General features: G+C 49.7%; 1 protein-coding gene across 2 annotated transcripts; it reads left to right on the top strand.

The window, feature by feature from the left end:
- The first annotated feature begins 343 nt into the window (after window positions 1-343).
- Window positions 344-21531, top strand: POMK (protein O-mannose kinase). Of its 2 annotated transcripts, XM_060001579.1 has the most exons (4): window positions 406-418; window positions 3547-3616; window positions 7636-7938; window positions 17733-21531. In XM_060001579.1, exons 3-4 carry the CDS (start codon window positions 7657-7659, stop codon window positions 18501-18503), a joined length of 1053 nt encoding a protein of 350 aa, XP_059857562.1. In that variant the 5' UTR covers window positions 406-418; window positions 3547-3616; window positions 7636-7656; the 3' UTR covers window positions 18504-21531. The 2 variants fall into 2 exon arrangements, with proteins under 2 accessions (XP_059857561.1, XP_059857562.1); XM_060001578.1 differs by lacking the exon at window positions 3547-3616 and having other exon boundaries at window positions 344-418.
- The last annotated feature ends 1896 nt before the right edge of the window (window positions 21532-23427 follow it).

Genomic DNA, 23427 nt, shown 5'->3' with positions numbered 1-23427 from the left:
GGGATGGAGCCCAGAATTCGCACTCCTGACAAGTTCCCTGGAGCCGTGAAGCGTCGGCACCTGGTCTGAGGACCGCCCTTTGGAAGCACGGCCTTGCGCTGAGCGGGAGCTTTCTGCTGCGTCTAGATCGTACAAGTCCTCTCCGCACCGGCACCCGCGCCCGGCTGCGCGTCCGGACTAAACACGTCACCGCCCTTACGCGCTGGCAGAGAAGCAGCCGCCACAGGAGCCGGCCGGGGGCGCCGGCGCTGCTTCCGGGTGCGCTCCGACACTGGCTTTGCGTTCCGGCGACCGACCTCCGGGTGCGCGGCGGCGGGAGGACGACACTAGGGCGCACCCTCGCGCTGGTCCTGCTGGGCGCGCTTCCGGCCGCGCAGGCGCAGGAGGCCGCGAGCCAGACCGGGAACCGGGACTGCAGGTAGGGGCGGCGGGCCGGGGGAGGGGTCGGCAGGTAGGGGGAGGGGTCGGCAGGTAGGGGCGGCGGGCGGGCGCGGGGGTAGCCGGGCTGCGTCTTGCCCGGCGCCCGAGCTGGACTTGAGCCGACGGACACGCCGCCGGGACAGGCTTCAGCTCCTGCCTTTGTTGGTGCCGCGCTGCCACCGCCTCCAGGTCTGGAATCGTCTGCTGCCCCTTTTTAAAAAGGAGGGTTAAGCCGTGTTCTTTGGTGGTCTTGTCTTCTCCACCCTTGCTTGACCTTTACTAAAGAACCTTAAGGCTAAGCAGGCATCCGGAATATTTAAAATAATTAATGTACCTGTGCTTTGTTGGCAAAATGGGATTCTAACCAAAATTGTATGGGCGGGGGGGGGGGGCACTAATTCATCATTTCTTCTCTGGTTGGTTGTGTAAATTATTCTGTAGCTGGTAAAAACCAATTTTGTTCCATTGCTTTTCTTTCTTTTTAAATTAAGCTGTGAGTGTATAGCAGTGGGAACCACTTTTTTCCTGTTGCCAGGTTTTTCTTATTGTCAGAAATCCTTTGTGTCTAAACAGTGCCTGAATTTCTCCTACCCACCTGGACCTTTAATCGTTATTTCTTAATTTGTAGAAGCTTTCAGTGTCGTTTTGCTTATTTCTGGGCGAGAACATTTCCTCAGCCTTACAGCCTCTTCCCTAACTCTGGGCAACATACTACAGAAATATGCCTTTAAAAGAAAAAGGAGGGGACTTCCCTGGTGGTCCAGTAGTAGAGACTCCTCCTTACAATGCAGGGGATGCGTGTTCGATCCCTGGTCAGGGAACTAAGATCCCACATGCCGCGGGGCAACTAAGCCCGCACACCACAGCTGGAGAGCCTTCTTGCCGCAAAGTGCAAAGCCCACACGCCCTGGAGCCTGGGCACCACAACTAGAAAGACGCCCGCGGCCGCAATGAAAGATCCTGCATGCCACAACTAAGACCCGATGCAGCCAAAACCAAATTAAGTAAATAATAAATCTTTAAAAAAAAGACCATAAGGTGATAGAGTGGGTGAATGACTTCTTTAAGAAGTGGGTGGGACTTCCCTGATGGCACAGTGGTTAAGAATCTGCCAGCCAACGCAGGGGACACGGGTTCGAGCCCTGGTCCGGGAAGATCCCACATGCCGCAGAGTAACTAAGCCCACATGCCACAACTACTGAGCCCCTGCTCCGCAACAAGGGAAGCCACCACAATGAGAAGCCCGGGCATTGCAACAAAGAGTAGCCCCTGCTTGCTGCAACTAGATGAAGCCCGTGCGCAGCAATGAAAACCCAACGCAGCCAAAAATAAATAAAATGATTTTTTAAAAAAGACCCTGTGTAAACCTTCCACATGTACACAGGAAGTGTGTGCAAACCTGAATCACCAGCTGCGGTATAGCCAATCCAAAAGAGTGAAGTAGAGCGTCATGTATCTGCTTCGATAAACCTCAAAAACATAATGCTGGGCTTTTAAAAATGCAAGTCATAAGAGGACTTTGTGTCCTGCATCCCCGATACAGAGGGATTCTACGCCATTTTAGATGAGGGACTTGAGCATCCGCAGATGTTGGTTTTCGCATGGGGTCCTGGAACCAATCCCCTGCGGTTACTGAGGGACGAACAGTACAACACTGCTTGTATTAATATAAAGTTTGAAAACATACGTGTATTATGTGTTGTTATTTATGGGTACATACTCATGTGGTGAGAATAAAAAGCACGCATGGAAATTATTAAAGTTCAGCTTGCACCCCCACGTCACGTGTGTTAACACAGATGTCTGGGCTCCACCTCAGAGTTTCTGGTGCAGTAGGTGTGGGGCAAGGACTTAAGAACCTGCATTTCTCAGAAGTTCCAGGTGGTGCTGCGGCAGGTACAGGGACCACAGTTTGAGAACTACTGACATACCAACTTGAGGATGGGGACTATTTCTTGGGATGGAGCAGAATAGGACTGCGAGGGGCCCCTGGCTTCAACCATGTTTGTAATAGGTTATTTCTTTAACAAGGGGATGCAGTATTACTTGACAAAGCTGGATGGGTGCTCATGATCTTACGTTTTAACTTTCTTTATGCTTGAAACATTTCAGGAAAGAAAAAAGATCCTAGTCGGTGAGGAAAATGGATTGGAAAAGAGAAAGTAGTGGGAGAGTGCATAGGAAAGCGTTGCAGAAGCCCAGGAAGGTGATGCTTAGACCAGGGCGGGGGAACGGGGGCGGGGGGATCGGGTGTGAGCAGATTTGGGAGCTTTGCAGAGACAAGTGACTGTCGGTGGTGACTGGTTGGTCTAGTGGCTACGGGGAGGGAAGAATCAAGTCACCTGGTTGTGTGCCCGTCACAGAGGGGAACCCTGTGGAGTGGGCATGCTGGCGACCGGAGAGACAGAATTCAGGTATGGATGTTGCAGACCTTGAGAGGCCAACTGAGCGAAGTGTAGGAGAAAGAGCCAGGCCACAGAAGAGACCTGAAACAATCGGCGTGTACACAGCCGCCAGAGCCACATGCGGGGACGAGACCGCGTGGAAGGCGTGGAATGGAAGGGGGGCCCACGACATCCAGAGGGATGCCGTCACCTAAGCTGGGCTGGCTGGCTGCTCCCCGCCACCCATTCTTGTACAGCCTGTGAGCTGAGGATGCGTTTCACTTTTTTAAATGTTGGGGGGAAAATCAAAAGAACATGTGGCATGTGAAATTCGAATCTCAGCTTCCATGAACACAGTTTTGTTGGGGCACAGTCATGCTCGCTCACTTGTGTAGCATGGCCTGGCTGCTGCTGACGACGAGATGAAATAACTCTGACAGTTACCTGGTCGCTCGGCACCACTGCTTCTCACCCCGCTCATCACGGTGCCGTGGCCACTCGATTCCCGCTTCTGGCCCATAAACCTGAACATTTGCTGTCTGATCCTTTGCAGAAAATAGTTCTCTGCTCCCTGACCTCAGGTCTAAGTTGACACACTCTTGGTCACTTTAAATGCTACAGAGGAGAGATGGCCGTGGTTTTGCCCATTTCTTTAAGGTCACCTTCTAAGAATCAGGCGTAGGTGGAAGAAGCTCAAGAGACCGTGAGGCCTGAGTGGTGAACGTTGTCATCATGTCCACAGGAGTCCTGGAAGATGCCTGGAGGGAGAGAGGTGGAGAGAAAGATGTGGGCCCGGAATCTCGGTGAGGAAGGTGAGCAGACAACTCCCTGCAGCATTGCTGGACGTTGCTGACAGGACTCAGGTGGCGGGTGAGCATGTGGCATCGTCTCGAGAAAGGAGCTGTTAAATGAGGCTGGAGCAGTCGAGTAGAGCCAGGGTCTCTCGAGCACCTCGTCATGACGGCAGGGATGAGCAAAGCAGCGTGTTCTCTTCTCATTAGGAAGAGTACACTGACCCGTAGAAGGGTCCATTACTTCTAAAATTCCCTGCTCAGCAGAAGAGTGTCACTCCTGACCCTTCACCTGCAGCCTTGTCACTGGAAGAATACAGTTGTCACTCACTGAGATTGTGAACACTGAAAACAGCAGATCTGAGGGGAAGAGTTGAGTTTGGGAAGTTGTTTTTTTTTTTAAAGGTTTCCCTTTTCTGTTTTTTTTTTAAAGGTTTCCCTTTTCTTTTTTTTTTTTTAGATTTAGGGGTAGGAGTTTATTAATTAATTTATTTATTTTTGCTGTGTTGGGTCTTGGTTTCTGTGCGAGGGCTTTCTCTAGTTGTGGCAAGCAGGGGCCACTCTTCATCGCGGTGCGCGGGCCTCTCACTATCACAGCCTCTCTTGTTGTGGAGCACAGGCTCCAGACGCGCAGGCTCAGTAATTGTGGCACACGGGCTTAGTTGCTCCGCGGCATGTGGGATCCTCCCAGACCAGGGCTCGAACCTGTGTCCCCTGCATTGGCAGGCAGATTCTCAACCACTGCGCCACCAGGGAAGCCCAGGAAGTATTTTTATATTTTAATGTTGAGATTTTATATATACATAAAAATACATACCACGTCTTCTTTATCCATTCCTCTGTCGATCGACACTTAGGTTGCTTCCATGTCTATTTATATGGTAAATAGAACTGCAGTCAGCATTGGGGTGCATGTAACTTTTCGAATTAGTGGGTTTTTTTTTTTGCTGAATATATACCCACAAGTGGGATTGCTGGATTATATGGTAGTTCTAATTTTAGTTTTTTGAGGGACCTTCACACTGTTCTCCATAGTGGCTGCACCAATTTACATTCCCACCAACAGTGCAGGAGGGTTCCCTTTTCTCCACACCCTCTCCAGCATTTATTGTCTCTTGTCTTTTTGATGATGGCCATTCTGACAGGTGTGAGGTGATATCTCATTATGGTTTTAATTTGCATTTCTGATGATTAACAATGCTGAGCATCTTTTCATATGTTGGCCGTTCATATTGTCTTTGGAAAAATGTCTATTCAGGTTTTCTGATCACTCAGCCATAAGAAAGAATGAAATTCTGCTATTTGTAACAACATGGATGGACCTAGAGAGTATTATGCTTAGTGAAATAAGTCAGAGAAAGACTAATACCGTATGATGTCACTTATATGTGGAATCTAAAAATAAAACCAACAAATGTATATAGCAAAACAGAAACATATAGAGAACAAACCAGTGGTTACCAGTGGGGAGAGGGAAGAGAGGGGGCAAGGTAGAGGTATGGGATTAAGGGTTACAAACTCCTATGTATAGAATAGGTAAGCAACAAGGATAATTGTACGACACAGGGAATACAGCCATTGTTTTGTAATACAGTAAGTCCCCTACACATGAACCTTCAAGTTGCGAGCTTTCAAAGATGCGAACCTATGTTCCATCATCGTCAGGCGTGAGTGAAATGGCAGCTTGCCCTCCGTCTCCTATTGCTGACAATCCTTCAGCTCTGCCATCTCCCACCTTCTCTCCCTCCTCCAGTCAGTAACTCTTCTTGCCTATTCACTCGATGCCAGCCCCTGTGTGCCAGCTGTTGTACTGTACTACTGTACTTTTCAGGGTACTGTACTGTAAGATTAAAAATGTTTTCTGTATTTTTTGTGTTTGTTTTTTATGTATTATTTGTGTGAAAAGTATTATAAACCTATTACAGTACAGTGCTATAGCCGATTGTGTTAGTTTGGTACCTAGGCTAACTTTGTTGGGCTTAACGAACACTATCTTGGAATGGAACTCGTTCGTAGGTAGTGGACTTGCTGTAGCTTTAGATGGAATATAATCTAGAAAAATACTGAATCACTATGTTGTACACCTGAAACTAATACAATATTGTAAGTCAACTATAATTCAATTTAAAAATTAGGTTGAGATATATTTTACAGGCTATAGATTTGCTATTTTAAAGTGTACAGTTAATGATTTTTAGTATATTCACAAGGTTGTGCAACCGTCACCACTAATTCCAGAACATTATCATCCAAAAAGAAATCCTGTCACATCAACTACCTCTCCCCATGTCCGCCTCCACCCAGGCCCTGGCAACCACTGATCTACTTGCTGTCTCTGGACTTCCCTGTTCTGGAGTTTTATATAAATGGAATCATATGCTATTTCCCTTAGTTAATTTTCCTGAGAATAATGTTTTCAATGCATGTTGCAGCATGTATTAGTGCTTTATTCCTTTTAATGGCTGAATACTATGTCATTGTGTGGACACATCACGTTCTGTTTATCCAGGCATCATCTGATGGACATTTAGGTTGCTTTCACTATTTGGCTGTTATGAATAATGCTGCTGTGAACATTCATGTACAAGTGTTTGCACGAATGTATGTTTTCAGTTCTCTTGGGTAGATACCGAGCAGTAGATTTGGTGGTAACTCTGTGTTTAACCTCTGAGGACTTCAGACTGTTTTCCACATTGGCTGCTCCATTTTGCATTGTCACCAGCAATGTATGAGGGTTTCCCATCCACACTTGTTACCGCCTGGTTTTTTGATTATAGCCATCCTAGAGGATATGAGGTGGGATCTTGTCGTTTTGGTGTGTGTTTCCCTGGTGACTATTAAAGTTGAGCATCTTTTCATGTGCCTGTTGGCCATCTGTATATCTTCTTCGGAGAAATGTCTGTTCAAGTCCTTTGCCCGTTTTTAAATTGAGTTATTTGTCTTTTTATTGTGGAGGAGAAATATTATTTTGGAGTTGTCCACCAGACTCCAAGTAGAGGTGTCAGGAAGGCAGGTGTGGAGTTCTGGGGAGGCTGGGACTGGGCTTCACACCTGGAGCTCAGCGGATGGGCATGGAGATCTCCCCACCCCGGGAACGAGGGTGGGGGCCAGGTCCCAGCTGCAAGTGGTTTCCTGGGAGCCGAGTGCAGAGCGTTTTCAGGAGGAGGGAGGGAGTGGTCAGCCAGGCCAGGTGCTGCCGAGGGGCCAGGCCTGCACGTTGGCTGTTGAGCTTTGGCACAGGGTCTGTGCCGTCAGTGGTGTCCCGTGTGCCCCAGTGCTGTGGTTAAGCCAGCGCACAGTGCTACAGCCACGTCGCTCGTCGGGGTAGTGATGCTCCCTGCGCGTGGCAACCAGCATCCGCCCCAGGCACCCTGAGTGTCCCGCTCCCGATGTCCAGGTCCCTCCCCACCCTCCACCGAGGCAACCGGGTGGTAACGCCTGCCTCCACCCCGGGCCTCGCACCTGCTCCCGGACGGGAGCCCACTGGATGGTGAGCGCCCCTGCCTCACCGTGGTGTTCACCTGTGCGCCCGCTCGTCTCCCTCTGGTCGTGTTGCCCTGCGTTCTCATCAGTGCTCGTTCTGGGTTCCCGCTGGGGCCTCCCACCCTGGGGCACCTTTCACACCTTTGCTTCTTAAAAACATCAGGGGGCTTTTGAGTACCTTGCAAGGAACATCCCAACCCCTCAGAGTCCCAGCCATACCCCGACCCCAGCTTCTCTCCTGTCCACCTCCTGCCCCAACCCCACTGGACTCACAAAGCCACAGTTTGCTTTCATCTTACTAACTGTTCAGTGCGTATCTACTCAGCGCAGACAGCTGCAGGGAGACAGAGACAAAGTCAGACCCAAGACTCCCTTCTGCTCGAAGCTGTAATAGGAAGCAACGATTGTGGGAGGAGCTGGCATCGAGCGTTTGGTGCAAGGCTGCTCTCAAACCCTCTCTGATCCTCACGGTGACGCTGAGGCCCGGGAGGCTGTGTCACCCTCAGTCCTTCCTGAAGTAAGATGGACCGTGACTACTCCCTGTTTCCCTGTTTTAGGAGCTCGCAGAAGCCAGCGCCATGGAGACGAGGCCCCAGGAGGGCAGGAAAGGGCCCCCGCCCAGGGACGTGCCCCCGGTGGTGGGACTGCTGCTGTCCATGGCCCTCATGAACGCCCTCCTCTACCTGTGCCTCGACTGGCTCTTCATCTCGCCCTGGCGCTCCACGGAGGACCCCACACGCTGTCCCTACGGCCACTTCAGGATGGGGCCGACGAGCAACTGCTCCCCGTGGCTGTCCTGCGAGCAGCTGAGGACAGAAGTGAGGCAGATGAAGCGTGTCGGGGAAGGAGCCGTGAAGAGAGTGAGTCCCTGGCTCACCGCCCGGGGCAGCGAGTGGCCCAGCGGGAGGGGGGCTGGCATCGTGTGGCCGCCAGTGCCTCCAGCTGGGACATTATCCTATAGAGGGAGGCGAAGGAAGGAAGCGGCTAGATGCACCAAGGAGTACTCTGCTTCGCTGTTGACAGTAATAGAAAACTAGAAGTCATAACTCCAGGGCAGTGGTTAAGTTATGGTCCAACCACTTGTAGAATATTCTACAGCCAGTAAGTGTAGTTAGGAACCCTCTGCGGCAACGTGCAAAAGCTCCCATTATGATAAGTAGAAAAGCAAAATAGAAAACTGTGCAGTATGCAGTTTTCATCTGCAAGATCATATATGGAGAAAATATTAAAATGATAGAAAGTGTGTTATGGTGAAGGAAGATTTGGGGCAGTTTTTTTCGTTCTTATTTTTCAAACTCTATAGTGGTATTATATTGATTAAAAATTTTTTATTTTAAAAAGAGAAAGCAAAGGGGCGAATTCAGTTCTCACGTAGAAGCTTCCAGAGCCCCGTCTCATGGGCTGCATTTCCGCAGTGGTTGCACTGAGACAGGGTGACTCCAGAAGCCAGTGAAGGGTGTTGAACAGGACAGACCCTCTGTGAGGACGCAGCGAGTGACGGCAGGGCTGCAGTTGGATAGACAGCTGCGTCCCTGAATGGGGAAAGGATTCACCTTGAAGGGGGGAGTCAGAGGGAAGAAGGGAGGGGAATTAATGTGAGGTGAAACCATGAAGCCAGGTGACGGGAAGGTAACGGGTTTCTTCAGATTCGCCCGCTCATTGTAGTGGGTGCTCATTGTAGTGGGTGCTGACCTCCACCCCGCCCCTCCTGGCGCCCCGACTTCAGTAACTCCTCGGGGCCTCGGTGGGCTGATCCCACTGCTGGGGGTGCAGCAGTGGACAGAAGCCCTTGAAGCCGGCTGGGGAGTCAGACAGTCAAGAAGACAAGAAACAGGTGCGTAGGAAGCTGTGTTAGTGACGTGCTCTGAGCCAGTGGGGCAAGGGAAGAGCCGCTGGCTTGTTACTCCAGGTGGTCAGAATGGTGTGGTACTTGGGCACAGCAGACGCCCCTGGGTGGGATGTGCCTGCTTGTCCAGGACCAGAGGCAGGATGCGAGGAAGGCGTCAGAGGTGAGGGTGCCCCAGGGGTGCTGGCCGCAGGCACCACCTTGGGCAGCGTGAGTGGAGGGGAGGACTGCTGGCCTGTGTGCAGAGCGGACCCGGCCGGGCTCGCGGGGAGTTTGGTGACAGGTGGCTACAGCTCGACATGAGTGTCAGCGCCGGACACGGTAAGAAATCAGTGGGTTCTGGTTGTATCTTAAAGGTGGGGGCGGTAGGACGTCCCAGGAGACTGGACGTGGGGTGTAAGGGAGGGGATGACGGAGGCGCCCGGCTGGGGCAGCAGGGAGGACAGGGTCTGCGTCACCTGCTCAGGGAGGCCTTGTGAGTGTGTGAGGTGACCGTCCTGAGCCGTTCAGGTGGCCAGGCAGGGACATGGGCAGTCGGGTGTACGAGTCTGGCACTCGGGGGCGGGGATGGAGATTTGGGGGTGTTGACAGCATTGGGCTAAGCGGTCACCAGGGAGGGGAGCAGTAGAGGACTCACAGCCAGGTAATTTCTGTCTCCTTCGGAGAGGGACCCTGAGGGCTGCCCGCTTGCTTCCATGCTGCTGTGCTCGCTCAGAACATTTTTGGAATTTTTTTTGGAATTGCTTTTTACCCTGAAGGATGTTTCTGAGTAGCTTCGATGGTGGCAGATTATTGTTTGAGGACAGATTTGATTTTACGGAACCTCGCAGATGACACCCAGCCCACTAGATTCAACAATGTGGAATGTGGTTTGTTTGTTAAGGTAAAGGGCTGTTACACTGAGATTTTGTTTCTTTGGCTGAAACTTGCCCTTGGGTCACAGGTGTTCTGAGCGCAAGATGTCAGCTCCACTGGGAGCCCCATCTGTCCTGCCCCGTTGGGACCCCAGGGCCTGTGCATGGTCCAGCCCAGGGCAGTCCCCTGACCCTCTGTGTAGGCACCTACTCCCACAATCCTGCTGCGGCCACCCCGCCTACGTGGGCATCCCTCCTCTCTGGCACCCGTTCTGGGGGCATAGTTTCTCAATAGGAATTTCTGTGACCAAAGTTCCTGACATCCCTGTCTGACCTCCACCCCGCCCCTCCTGGCGCCCCGGCTTCAGTAACTCCTCGGGGCCTCGGTGGGCTGATCTCACCCCCTTCTCCCTCTCCCACCTGTCTGCATTCCGACTCACCCAGCAGCAGATTCTGCTGCTGTGTCCTCGTCACTCTGGCGCAGACACTGGCAACATCTCCCTGCATCTCTGTCTCCATCCTGCCTGGCGGGGAAAGCCCCACACCCGGTTGACGCCAGCTGTGTATCTGCACTTGGGCAGCTGTCCTGGAGGCAGAGAGGAACGTCACAACCCTGCCATTCCGGCGCGACCACAAACCTCAGCACAGCCCAGGGGTCAGGCTCTTTTCCCTTAGCTACTTTTTCCTCCCATTCTCTGAGACAGACGTTTCCTTTAACAACCCCCTCGTTGTTTCCTTAGACGTTTCCTTAGCTGGTGATCTTGCTACTAAGATGTTGTGAAAACAGAAGCCACCCAGAGGCCCTGTCCTCATCTGCCCACCCGACCTACAAACCTTCCAGCTCCGGGGTCGTCCCTGACTGCTCACAAGTTCCCTTTAAATGATTCCCCCTTCCCTACATCATCGCTCTTCCCCACTCTGAAGGTGGTCCCTACCGGCTACACACAAACGCTCGCGCTTTCAAAGAGAAAACCCTCTTCCCGTGATTCCCTGTTGCTTCCCCTCTGCTTCCTCCTCACCCATCCACCCTTCCATCCTCCTCCTGAGAGGCTCCCAAACACCAACCTCCAGGGAGACACTCTCACCCAGCTTCCCGCTGACCCCTGGCCAGATGTTGCTCTGCCTGCCTCTCACTTGACCTTTCCTGCAGCCCGGGCTCCTTGACTTTCTGGTTTTCCTCCCCTGGGCAGCCCTTCCTATTTACTCTCCCCTTGGCTTCTCCTGTTCGCTCTTCTTGCCTCAAGCAGCGGTTCTTAGCCCAGAGGCGAGGCTACTCCTCAGGGGACGTTTAGCAATGAGTAGAGACCCCAATGTGGCTGTCACAGCTGGGCGTGGGGAAGTGACACGGGCGTCCAGTGGGCAGACACCAGGGGCGCTGCTGACCACCCTGCCATGCGGGGACGGCCCCATCCCCAGCAGGTGGCTGCGCGGCCCGAGGTGGCCCTGGTGCTGAGGCTGAGAAACCTTATTCCTCCCGGTGGCTTCCAGGGTCCCCTTCTTTTTCTTCTTGGGATGCACTCTTAGGTGATTTAATCTATCCATTGCTCTAAATGCATTTTATGGGCTGGCGACCCCCAGCTTGATACCTGCAGCCCGTCCCTCTCCCCTGAGCTTCAGGTCTGTGTATCCACCTGTACTTGACCTGTCTACTTGGAAGTCTCTTGAGAATCTAAGTGTGACCAAGGTGGAACTCCTGGTAATTTCCCCTCTGAAGCCCGTTCTTCCCCAGCCCTCCTGTCTCAGTAAATGCCAGCACTCCGCCCAGTGGCGCCGGCCAGACCAGGGAGTCAGCTTGCGTCCTCTCACCCTCTCCCCCTGACTAGGCCAAGAGCAAGTTCCATCAGGTATGTTTTCAAAACATTTCCCAACTTGTTGGGTAACCCCTGTGTCCCTGGCCTTGGAACCGGCCTCCCTGCCCACCTGTGCCCTTCCCCAAGCCCCAGGCAGGCGTCTTGCAGACACACTTCAGACCACACATGTCCCTTCCTTAAAACCCACAGCATCCTTAGGAAAAACCCCAAACCTGGGCCCTACCTTCCTCCTAAACTCACCCAGACCAGTCCGGGTCCTCACCCCACCCTGCCACCACCCTGCCCTTTCTTTTGTTCCTTGATCAGACAAGCCCTTTCTCACCTCGGGGCCTTTCCCAGCCTGAAATCTCTTCCTCCCCATCTGCCCGACTCCTCATGTCCAGATCTCAGCTCAGATGTCACTTCTCGAGAGGCTTTCCCTGACATCCCTCTCTAAACCCATCTCACCCCCTGCCGTGGACCCTCCCATCTGGCATCTGGTTTGTTGTCTCATATAAATGCAAGCTTCCCGAGGGCACAGACACCAGTTACCTGTGTGTCCTCAGCACCTAGCCCGTGGCTGGTTCATAGAGCAAGTCTAGCCCGTGGCAGGTCCATAGAGCAAATTTTAGGGGCCTGAACACAAAGGCTCATTGCTGAATCCACATAAAAAAAAATACTGGCTTATCTTTGACAGTTTCCTCACTATACAAGCACACCACCCTCCCCCCGTTCCCCAGGCTGTGTTTCTGGTTTGTGTTTGGAATTGCTGGGGCCACAGATCTTCTCCTGCAGCTGATTTGGGGGCAAGGCCGACTGCCCCCCTGCTTTTCCTTTTCTGCCCTTTGATTATGAACGCAGCACATCCAGCTCGGGTGTTCGAAGGAGCTGGAGCCCAGGGTGAAGGCCCTTCACCTGCCCCTCCCCGCTGTCCCGTCTGGCGCCTGCAGGTGACAGTGGGTTCAGCCCTTTTGGATTTTTAAACCCAAGATGAACGGACAGGTACGTTTTCTGCCAGCCGCTCAAGGACAGCAGCGGCCACGTCTCAGGGCTGCCTGTTTTCTGAACCACAGACTTGGGCAGCAGTGCTCGTGAGGAGGAAGGGCTGCAGTAGAACCGGTGCTTCCGGGGGCGGACACTCCACCGTGCTTTGCGGACACCAGGCACCATCCCGGCCACTCGTGTCCACCTGGGGGAGCGGAGGCGGTGTGGCCCCGTGCAGCATCTGTGTACTTAGCCGCGCAACCCTCCAGCAGAGTTTTCTTGGTTACGTGGTTTTTCCTTTAAAATTAAGGTATGGTACGTTAAAAAGCCATAACATTTGAGTTGGCTCCCATCAGAAGAATGGATTCAGCCCTTACTCTGTCACCCTCTCGTTTTGTGTAACCCTTAGAAGGGCCGTGTGTGATCTGTTTTTACTGTGGAAGGCTGGCGGGAGCGCAGGCGTGGCATGAAATAGCAGCGTCCGCCCCTCGGTCTCCCCTGCAGGCTCCACCTCCTCATCCTCTTAGCCTTGGACTTCTCTGTGCGCACTGCCAGCGTGGCCTCGTCCAGCCCCGTATCTTTATCCCCTGAACGAACTCTGGACTTTTCTATCCCCTGCCTACCCCGCATCTTGGATGTTGAATGTCTTCTCAGCCTGAGTGTGTCACAGACCATCCCCTTAGCCGGCTCCTCCTTCACCGCCCCCATCACCCTAAGGACAACCCCATCCATCCAGCTGCTTACACCACAACCCGGGAGGCATCCTTTGTTTTTGGTTTTGTATTTAATTTTTCTTTTATATTGGAGTCGAGTTGATATACAATGCTGTGTTAGCTTCAGATGTACAGCACAGTGAGTCAGTTATACATATACATGTATCCACTCTTTTTCAGATTCTTTTCCCATATAGTCATTACAGAGTATTGAGTAGAGTTCCCTGTGCGACACAGCAGGTCCTTGTTGATTATCTGTCTTGTATATAGTAGTGTGTATATGTTCATCCCAAACTCCTAATTTATCCCTCCCCGCCCAGGGAGGCACCCTTGTCATCCTGCTTTCTCCACAGCCACGTTCAGTCCCTCAGCAAGTTGCAGCGTCTCCACACGCAGGAGAGACCTGGAATTTGGCCGCTCCTCGGCTTCTTCCCGGCCCCCTCCCTGCCCAGGCCTCTGTGCCTGGTACCTGATTATCTCGGCAGCCTCCAGAGTGCGCTCTCTGCCTCCACATTTGCCCCTTCAGATGCTCTCACACAGCAGCCAGCTCCTCCATGTAGGGTGCCCTGTCTCACGCTAGTCCTTTCGGCGACTGAAGGCCTCTCCCAGCCTCTGCTCCCCTCCCCCTGCTCAGACACTGCAGCCCGTGGACATATCCCACCCCAGGGCCTTTACCCTGCTGTCCTCCCCGCCTGGGACATGGTCCCAGATGCCACGTGGCTCCATGCTCCACCTCCTTCAGGCTCCTGTTCGAGCCTCACCCCAGTGAGAGCTTCCCCAAGCTAGTAAAGCTGTAAACCCTTCCCTGCTTAATTTTTCTCCAAAGCATGTTTTACCTTCTAATGTACTTTACACACTTCCTATTTATTTTCTCTCTTGTCCGCCTCCTGCACTAGAATGTAAATTGCATATGGGCAGGGATTTATTTCAGTTTTTTTAATTGACATAAGTACTTGTTAAATGAATGAAGACATATTTGACATTGTACTACAGAAGACCACATAAGCTAATTATCTTCTAAAATTTGTCTTTACATTTGTAATAAAGGATCTCATGAATAATATATAAAGAACTAGATATTAATAAGCACAAAGCAAACAACCCTAGAGAAAATACTCTGAAGGACAATGAACAGACTTTCCACAGAAGAAATACAGAAATGCCCAGAGGGTGAAAAGTGCTCAGTCTCATTAATAATCAGGGAAATACAGATTGGAACAGGAAAATGTTTTTCAACCATTAGATTGGCACAGATTACCAAGATTGGTAACGCCTAGTGTGGTTAAGGCTCTAGAACACAAGATTTATACACGATTGGTGAAAGTACATGTTGGTACTTTGAAGGGTCCTGATAGTACCTCGTCTTCATTCAGTGATGCGTCTACTTACCTAGCTTATAAAAGCACTTGCACATGTGCACAGAGATGTAAATATAAGGCTATTCATTGCAGAATTGTTGTTACTAGGAAATAAATGGGAAATAGTTTAAATGTCTATCAAGTCTTTAAAAATAGATTACATAAGATCTTATTAAATGTTTATGTAAAATGATAGAGCTGTGTAGAAAAAAGAACCTAATCCATTCTGACAGCATCTGTTCCAAATTTTATGAATTTTTATTATATCATACTTTAGTTTTAAAAAAAAGAAATGATCATCTGTAAAACTGAAAATATACCAGTATAAGTAGTACCCCCATACTGTGAAATATTCTGCAGCTTTAAGAATGACCTAGATCTATATATACATTACGGAAAGATTTCTGAGGCATCTGTTAAATGAAAAAAGCCACCTGCAATATATTTGTCATATTCCCACTTTCCATAATAAACTCAAATGCTATTTTATAAATGGACATTAATACATGTAAACGCATAGAGAAACTTCTGGGAGGTTGCCAGCCAAATAGTTAGCTAGTTTCCTTTGGGTTGGGAGTAAATGCAGAGGAAGGAGTTCTACTCCTTCTGTATTTGAACTTCTACCAAGAAAAGTATTCATGATTATTTTTATAACTAAAAAAAAAAAGGTAAAGTTGGTTTCTGAGAAATGATTCTTAACCTTTAACTTGCAAATATGTAATATTGGAGGCTTCAGATATTTGTGAGAGATCCCAGAGACTAATACTACTTAATAATAAGTAGTATTTAATCTTTCATTTATCTGAGGCACAAAAATGGATTTGTCATAAACGAGGGTTCAGGAGGAAGTCACGAGGCCTGTGCCGAACGTCTCCCGCGTTTCTTGTTGAATAAATGCGTAAACCGTGGCAGCTTCTCTAAAGTGATTACTGTTTTGTATGAAAAATGGGCCTGGACACCAAAGCCGTCTGCTAGTGCTGGTGCCGACACGAGCAGGAGGGGAGCCCAAGGGAGTGATGGGCTCAACAGAAGAGGGGTTTTTGTTTTGTTTTGTTTTGTTTTACGGTACGCGGGCCTCTCACTGTTGTGGCCTCTCCCGCTGCGGAGCACAGGCTCCGGACGCGCAGGCTCAGCGGCCATGGCTCAAGGGCCCAGCCGCTCCGCGGCATGTGGGATCCTCCCGGGCCGGGGCACGAACCCGTGTCCCCTGCATCGGCAGGCGGACTCTCAACCACTGCGCCACCAGGGAAGCCCAGAAACAGGATTTTTATATTGGAGTCAGAGATCAAATACAGTGCTGGTGCAGATCTATGGAGAGAATAAAATGTGTTCTGTATAAAAATAAATAAAATATATATTCATGAAACTTACAGTGACTGTAGCAGCCAGAGAAATATGGCTTCTTAATAGAAATTATCCGTAGTGAAATTTCTCAAATTCGGGTTTTTGAGAAGTTCTTGAAAGATTTCTCTTTTGAATAAACGGTCAACAGCAGTTAAAGGGTTTTTCCATAAGGAACCTACGTTCTCAGGCCCAAAATAAATCTTCACAGTCCTCTAGCCCACCTCCATTTGAAATAGTAGTTTTTAGTTCTTTAAAAAAATGTTTTAAAATATAAAAGTAATATATATTCATTCTGGAAAAGTTATACCAAAAGATATGAAGGAAAAAAAAAGCATATAAAGAGAACAGCAAAAATCCTTCGATTCCTATGTAATTTTGCCTTGTTTTATGCAGTTAGAACAATGGTATGAAAACACTTTGTATCCTTTTCATTTGTAACGTGACTTTTATCTGTGAAAACCCTATCAGGGTCTGAATTTTGCTGAGCCCTGTAACCTTCCTTGAGTGGTCCTGCATAACCGGACTGCTCCCGGATTTTTGATGGATGGATAGCTTCCAGTTATGCTTTTATAAATAATGCCATATTTTTATTCTTAGAGCTTTTTAGGTATTTCAGATTGTTGCCTTAGATAGATTGTAGATTTTAATGTTAAAGGCTCTTGATAAATATGCCCCAAGTTGCTTTCGTAAGCTTTATTTTAACAATGAAGAAGAGGAAGCCAGAGGGACACAGCCCACGGAGTCAGGAGCCACCTGGTGCGGTGGAGTCCTGACCCGGATCCTGTTGTCTCTTCTGCAACCTTCTGCCTTCCCTTTGGGGACTCGAGCAGAAGATCAGTGGTTCTTATTTCTTTTTTTTTCCATACCACTTTATTTATTTATCTGTTTATTTATCTATGTATGTGTGTATGTATGTATCTATCTATCTAAGCCGCAGAGCTCACAGATCTTAGTTCCCTGACCAGGGATTGAACCCCGGGCCCATGACAGTGAAAGCGCAGAGTCCTAACCACTGGACTGCCAGGGAATTCCCCTGTGGTTCTTCTTTGCCAGCTGATAGAAATAGGAATCCAAGGCTGTGCGGTACAGCGGCTCCTCTGCCAGCTGTGTGCCAGGACAGCAGGTCCAGTGTGTGCCACTTCAGCTCCTGCTGTTACAGCTGAAGTCACAAAACCACGGACCGTGTAAAAATGTGTTCCTTACGTAGAGTCGTTCCTGTTTGTGGTTTGCTCTGACACCTTTTAAAGCGAATGGTGGCGTTGTGTGTGATGGGCTGGCTGGGCTCGGTCCCTGTGTGGGGTTTTCCAGCTCTCCACTTTTCCAGCCTTCTCTCACCACTTATCCAGCCTTCTCCCGCCCCGCCCCACCCCCGCTTTATGCTGCCCTGCTTTGGTCTGTCTGCTACTCCCTGCCTTTGTTCATGCCGTCCCCTCTCCTGGGAGTGCCCCCCATTCTCCACAGCTGGCCTGCGAGCCCCGTCATCCCACAGACCAGCTTCCAGGACATTCCCGTGGGCTCTCCAGACAGCCCTCAGCACCCGGACCAGCTGCCCAGCCTCCTCCGCGCTGGGCCTTCGCGCTGACAGGGCATTTGCCTCACCCGGCATCTGGTCCTGCTTATGAGCAAGTCTTTGGAACAGTCTGTGCCTCGCTAATGTCTGTGTCCTCTGCACCACGTCTGACACTGAGAGGCATTTGCCGTGTTGCTTCCTGGCTCACCAGCTGACAAGGGTTCCGGGTTGACGTTCTCTGTGGCTGTGTTCCAGGTGTTTCTGTCCGAGTGGAAGGAACGCAAGGTGGCTTTGTCGCGGCTCACCAGGCTGGAGGTAAGAGATGACTTCCTGCACGGACTGCGGATGCTGAAGTCGTTGCAGAGTGAGCACGTTGTCACGCTGCTGGGCTACTGTGAGGATGACAACAGCATCCTCACCGAGTACCACCCCTTAGGCTCCCTGAGCAGCCTGGAGACGACGCTGAACCTCTCCAAGTACCGGAGCACGAACACATGGCAGCACAGGCTGCAGCTGGCCCTGGGCTACGTGGCCATCATCGACTTCCTGCACCGTAGCCCCCTGGGCACGCTGGTCATGTGCGACTCCAGCGACCTGCCCAAGACGCTGTCCCAGTACCTGCTGACCGCCAACTTCAGCATTGTGCTCAACGACCTGGACGCCCTGCCCCTGGTGAACCGCAGCACCGGGGCCCTGGTGAAGTGCGGCCACCGGGAGCTTCGCGGGGACTTCGTGGCCCCAGAGCAGCTGTGGCCCTACGGAGAGGACGTGCCTTTTCACGACGACCTCATGCCCGCGTATGACGAGAAGATCGACATCTGGAAGATTCCAGATGTCTCCAGTTTCCTTCTGGGGCATGTAGAAGGGAGCGACATGGTCCGATTCCACTTGTTTGATATTCACAAGGCGTGTAAGAGCCAGACGCCTGCAGAGAGACCCACCGCTCAGGACGTCCTGGACACTTACCAGAAGGTTTTGAATCTACTCAGAGACACCGCGACATCTCAGACAAGAGAGATGCTGTAAAAACCAGTGCAGTCGGTGAGGTATGGGAGTCAAGGATCGGATGGAAGAGTTACAGTGGTTCCGCTCTGATGGTGAGGTTTTTGCTGCTTTGACCCGTGGTTCTTCCATCCGCGTGCACAAGTGAGCGGCTCCCTATCCTGGCCGCCTGGCAGGAGTTACTAAGCCAGAGCAAACTGGGCTTGATAGGAGCCTGGCTTCAGGCGAAGGTGCAGAGAAGCAGCGAGTCTGGCCAGTATCTGAAGGAAGTAACAAAAATGGAGCTACAAAGAGGCTTCCCTAACACCTAAATGTGTAAGCTTGTAAGAAATGTGTGTAGAGAGGTTTTTAAATTGCAGTGTACGGAAGAAACAAGCAGTAGTACTCGCTTTTTTAGGTGAGTATTGCGGTGTATTTCACTGGTACTGATGAGGCATCTCTACCATTTCAAATGATTGCTCTGTGAAGCTCCCATGCCATTCCCTTCCCAGCGAGCTTGCACGTTCTTTGAAATTTTGAATGGATAAGGAACATTTAAAATATCAAGTATGATGGAGATTATGTTACTGCCTTGGATGGTGCTTGTGAAATTCCTACTTACCTTCCAGCTGGATTTTCTGTGTCCAGAATTAATTATTGTGAACATTTTATATCAACAGTATCTGTCACTCATTACTGGAAGGTGTCAAGCCCTTCCACTTGAGTTGCATGATTGAATCCTTCAAGTAGCTCTTTCCTTGGTCACTGTCATCCTTGTTTGCAGGGGATGATGGGTTTGGTGCATAGTCATCATCACCAGTAAGGGGGTTAAAGCTGACTGAGGGGCAGAGATGCTGTGCAGCCGGCTGCCTGCCCCTGGCTTGCACAGGCCTCACAGGCACTGGAGTCACAGGGAGCTGGGCCCTGACCCACAGGCTCTGACTCAGTCTGTCTGGGTGGAGTCGGAGAGTTTGCATTTCTCACTGGTTTCCAGGTGATTCTGGTGCTGCCAGTCTGGGGACCACATTTCGAGAACCACTGTGCTTAACTGTCAGGGAGGGCAACCGAGGCAGTGGGATAGGGAGTATTGTCAGTATTATCCCTATTCTACTGCCTGTGGTTGATCGGGTCCTGTGGGTCCTATGGTTCGTCAGAGAATACGCTTGCCCAGAGTATATTAACTTCTACTTTCTGTTATAAAAATGCTGCCAGAACCCACTAGGACGGCTGTAATCAGAAGGATGGACAGTAACAAGTGTTGGTGAGGATGTAGAGAACTGGAACCATCATACACTGCTGGTGGGAATGTCAAGTGTTCCAGCTGCTTTGGAAAACAGTCTGGCAGTTCCTCAAAAAGTTAAAATAGAGTTACCATGACCCAGCAGTTCCCCTCCTCAGTATTTACCTGAGAGAATTGAAAACATGGCCATAAAAGAACTTGTACATGAATGTTCATGGCAGCATTATTCGTGAGAGACAAAAGATGAAAATAACCCAAATGTCCATCCACTGGTGAATAGATAAAGAAAACAAAGAAAATGTGGTCCATCCATTCCATGAGGCATTGTTCAGCCATAAAAAGGAAAGAAGTACTGATACATGCTCCGACATGGATGAATATGCTAAGTGAAAGAAGCCGTCACAAAAGACCACATTTGTATGATTTCATTTGTATGAAATGTCCAGAATCGACAAACCCATAGACAGAGAAAGTAAATCAGTAGTTTCTAGAGGCTGGCAGGGGCCTGGGGTTGAAGAATGGGGAGTGCTTGCTTGTGGGTACAGGGTTTCTTTGGGGGTGATGAAAATGTCCAGAAATGATGCAGTGGTGATGGTTGCACAACTCTGAATATACTAGGTAACACTGAATTGTACAAAAAGGGACAATTCTATGGTATGTGAATTATATCTCAATAAAGCTGGAAACCCCCCCCCCCCCACCTCTGCCACAAGACCATGTACCTCTTATGACCCTTTTCACTTGATGTAGTAGTTACTGTGTGGAGTTGCTGATTTGAAATTACCCTATTCATGTTGTAATTCTGGTTTGAGGGTTTTCTTGGTTTGGTGACTTTGCATTGGGAGCAAAACATTGTTTCAAATGAATTTGTTTTTAAATATTGATGATAGAGCTAAAATGAACAGCATGGTGTAAGGGAGGGGACGCTGTCAGGATCAGAAGACCTGAGTTATCATCCCAGCTCTGCCTCTGACTCATGTGTGGCCTCAGACAAACCCATTTCTAAATGAGAGAGTTGGTGAGAGGCATTTCCAACTTCTGCTCTGCCTCTGAGTTCTCCCTGATGCTTTACCATGCCAGTGCCAGACACCAAACTGGCCCTGGCCCTTCAGGTTCAATCTTCAGTACCAACAGAACTGCAAAATCATAAGAGGAACTTACATGCTCACTAAAACCTAGGTGAGTTCATTGCCCACATATTCAGCAAAAGTATAATCAGGAGAAGAGGCAGATGAGGTGAGCCATTCTCAAAGCACAGCCCAGGATTTAGTGGTCTCTCTACTAACCTTATTCCAAGTTTTTTTTTTTTTTAATCACCATGGGGACATCACTGGAGGTCCAGTGGTTAAGACTCTACACTTCCACTGCCAGGGGCAAGGGTTTGATCCCTGGTCAGGGAACTAAGATCCTGCATGCCACGTGGTGTGGCCAAAAAAAAGAAAAAAAATCATCACTACCATGTGGTTTATAGTGTGTTTTCTCTTTATCTCATGTGATGCTACAAACACCCCAAGCTTCGGAGAGCCTCCAGGGATTGTAAATCGTTCAGCAGAGACAGGACACGTGAGTGTTCTTAAAACGAGGCACATGAGGTGGGAGTGGGGTGGAAAGCTTATCTCACGCAGGATGTGTTAAAAAGGTCCTCTATGTATCCACCCTCCCCCCATTATTTTAAAAATAAATGTCAGTTTCAGTAATCACTATTCTCATATGACTTTTAATCATTTAACATAGGGGTCCCCAACCCTGGGGCCACAGACCAGTACCAGTCTGTGGCCTGTTAGGAACCGGGCCGCACAGCAGGAGGTGAGCGGCGGGCAAGCGAAGCTCCATCTGTATTTACAGCCACTCCCCATTGCTTGCATTATCGCCTGAGCTCCACCTCCTGTCAGATCAACGGTGGCATTAGATTCTCATAGGAACGCAAACCCTACTGTGAACCGTGCATGCGAGGGATCTAGGTTGCGCGCTCCTTATGAGAATCTGATGCCTGATGATCTGAGGTGGAGCTGAGGCAGTGATGCTAGCGCTGGGGAGCGGCTCTAAGTACAGATTATCATTAACAGAGAGGTTTGACTGCACAGAGACCATAATAAATCAATTGCTTGCAGACTCATATCAAAACCCTATGAGTGAGCGGTAAGTGAAAACTACGCTGCTTTTGGTGGCAGGCTTTATAGTGGCAAGTGAGTTGATGGTACTTCAATCATACAGCTGCATCTGATGGCGGGCTCTAAGTCAGAATCCGACACTTATTTTAGTCTGTGTGTGGCCCGCCCATTATTTTATTTACCACTTCCATCCGTGCCTCTTTCCTGCACTGCACACTTGTCTCAGTCACAGTTTTGGTAAGCCTGCAAGCTAACCCTAGCCCACATGAGTAAAAAACAAACATCGCTGGAGAGCTTCTTTGAAAAGGTGGAAAGACCCAAGGATGAGACAACAGAAAACTCTAAGACTGCCAACAAAAAGAAAGCTGCATTTAGAAGAAAATGCCAAGAGTCCTACTTAAGTTACGGGTTCATTGCAACAGGTGATTCACATTCTCCAAGCCTGCTTTGTATAATATGTGGCGATTGGCTATCCAATGAAAGCATGAAACCTTCAAAACAGCTTCACCACATGGAGACCAAGCACCCTGCATTAAAAGACAAGTCTTTGGGGTTTTTCAAAAGAAAAAAAAAATGAATACAAAGAACAGAAGTTCAATTATTGAAGTCTACCACTTCATCAAATGTGTCTGCACTGAGAGCATCATACTTAGTGGCTAACCACATTGCTAAAGCTAAGCCCTTTACTAAGAGTCGATCCTGCCTGCTGCGAAGGACATTGGTCGTGAACTTTTAGGAGAGGCTGCAGTTCAAAAGGTGGCACATGTTCCTCTTTTGGCTGGCACTGTAACTAGAAGAATTGATGAAATAGCAGAGGATATTGAGGCACAATTGTTAGAGAGGATTAGTGAAGCACCATGGTACGCAATCCAGGTTGACAAGTCTATCAATGTTGACAACAAGGCAGCAATGCTTGTCTTTGTGTAATATATTTTTCAGGAGGATGTGTATTAGGATATGTTATGTGCACTTTTGTTGCCAGCCAACATCACAGCTGCAGAACTATTAAAGTCTTTGAATGATTACATATCAGGAAAACTGAATTGGTCATTTTGTGTCGGTATATGCACGGACGGAGTGGCTGCCATGACTGGACGTCTTTCTGGTTTCACTACTCAGGTCCAAGAGGTCACTTCTGAATGTGAGTCTACGCACTTAGAGAAATGCTGGCTAGCCGAAAAATGTCACCTGAACTTAATTTTTTTTGTGTGGTACGTGGGCCTCTCACCATTGTGGCCTCTCCCGTTGTGGAGCACAGGCTCCGGATGCGCAGGCTCAGCGGCCATGGCTCACGGGCCCAGCCGCTCAGCGGCATGTGGGATCTTCCCGGACCGGGGCACGAACCCATGTCCCCTGCATCGGCAGGCGGACTCTCAACCACTGCGCCACCAGGGAAGCCCATCACCTGAACTTAACATTTTGAAGGATGTGATTAAAATTATCGACCACATTAAAGTACACACCCTTAACTCACGTCTGTTCATGCAGCTCTGTGGGGAGATGGACACAGAGCACACACGTCTTTTCTTATTCACAGAGGTGAGATGGCTTTCTAAGGGTAGATCACTGGCCAGAGTTTTTGAGTTATGAGAGCCGCTCCAGAGATTTCTTTTAGAAA

Source organism: Delphinus delphis, chromosome 21 (assembly GCF_949987515.2).
Source record: "Delphinus delphis chromosome 21, mDelDel1.2, whole genome shotgun sequence".
Lineage (NCBI taxonomy): Eukaryota > Metazoa > Chordata > Mammalia > Artiodactyla > Delphinidae > Delphinus > Delphinus delphis.
Note: the sequence above shows the minus strand (reverse complement) of the source record. Positions and strands in the feature narration are given on the sequence as shown.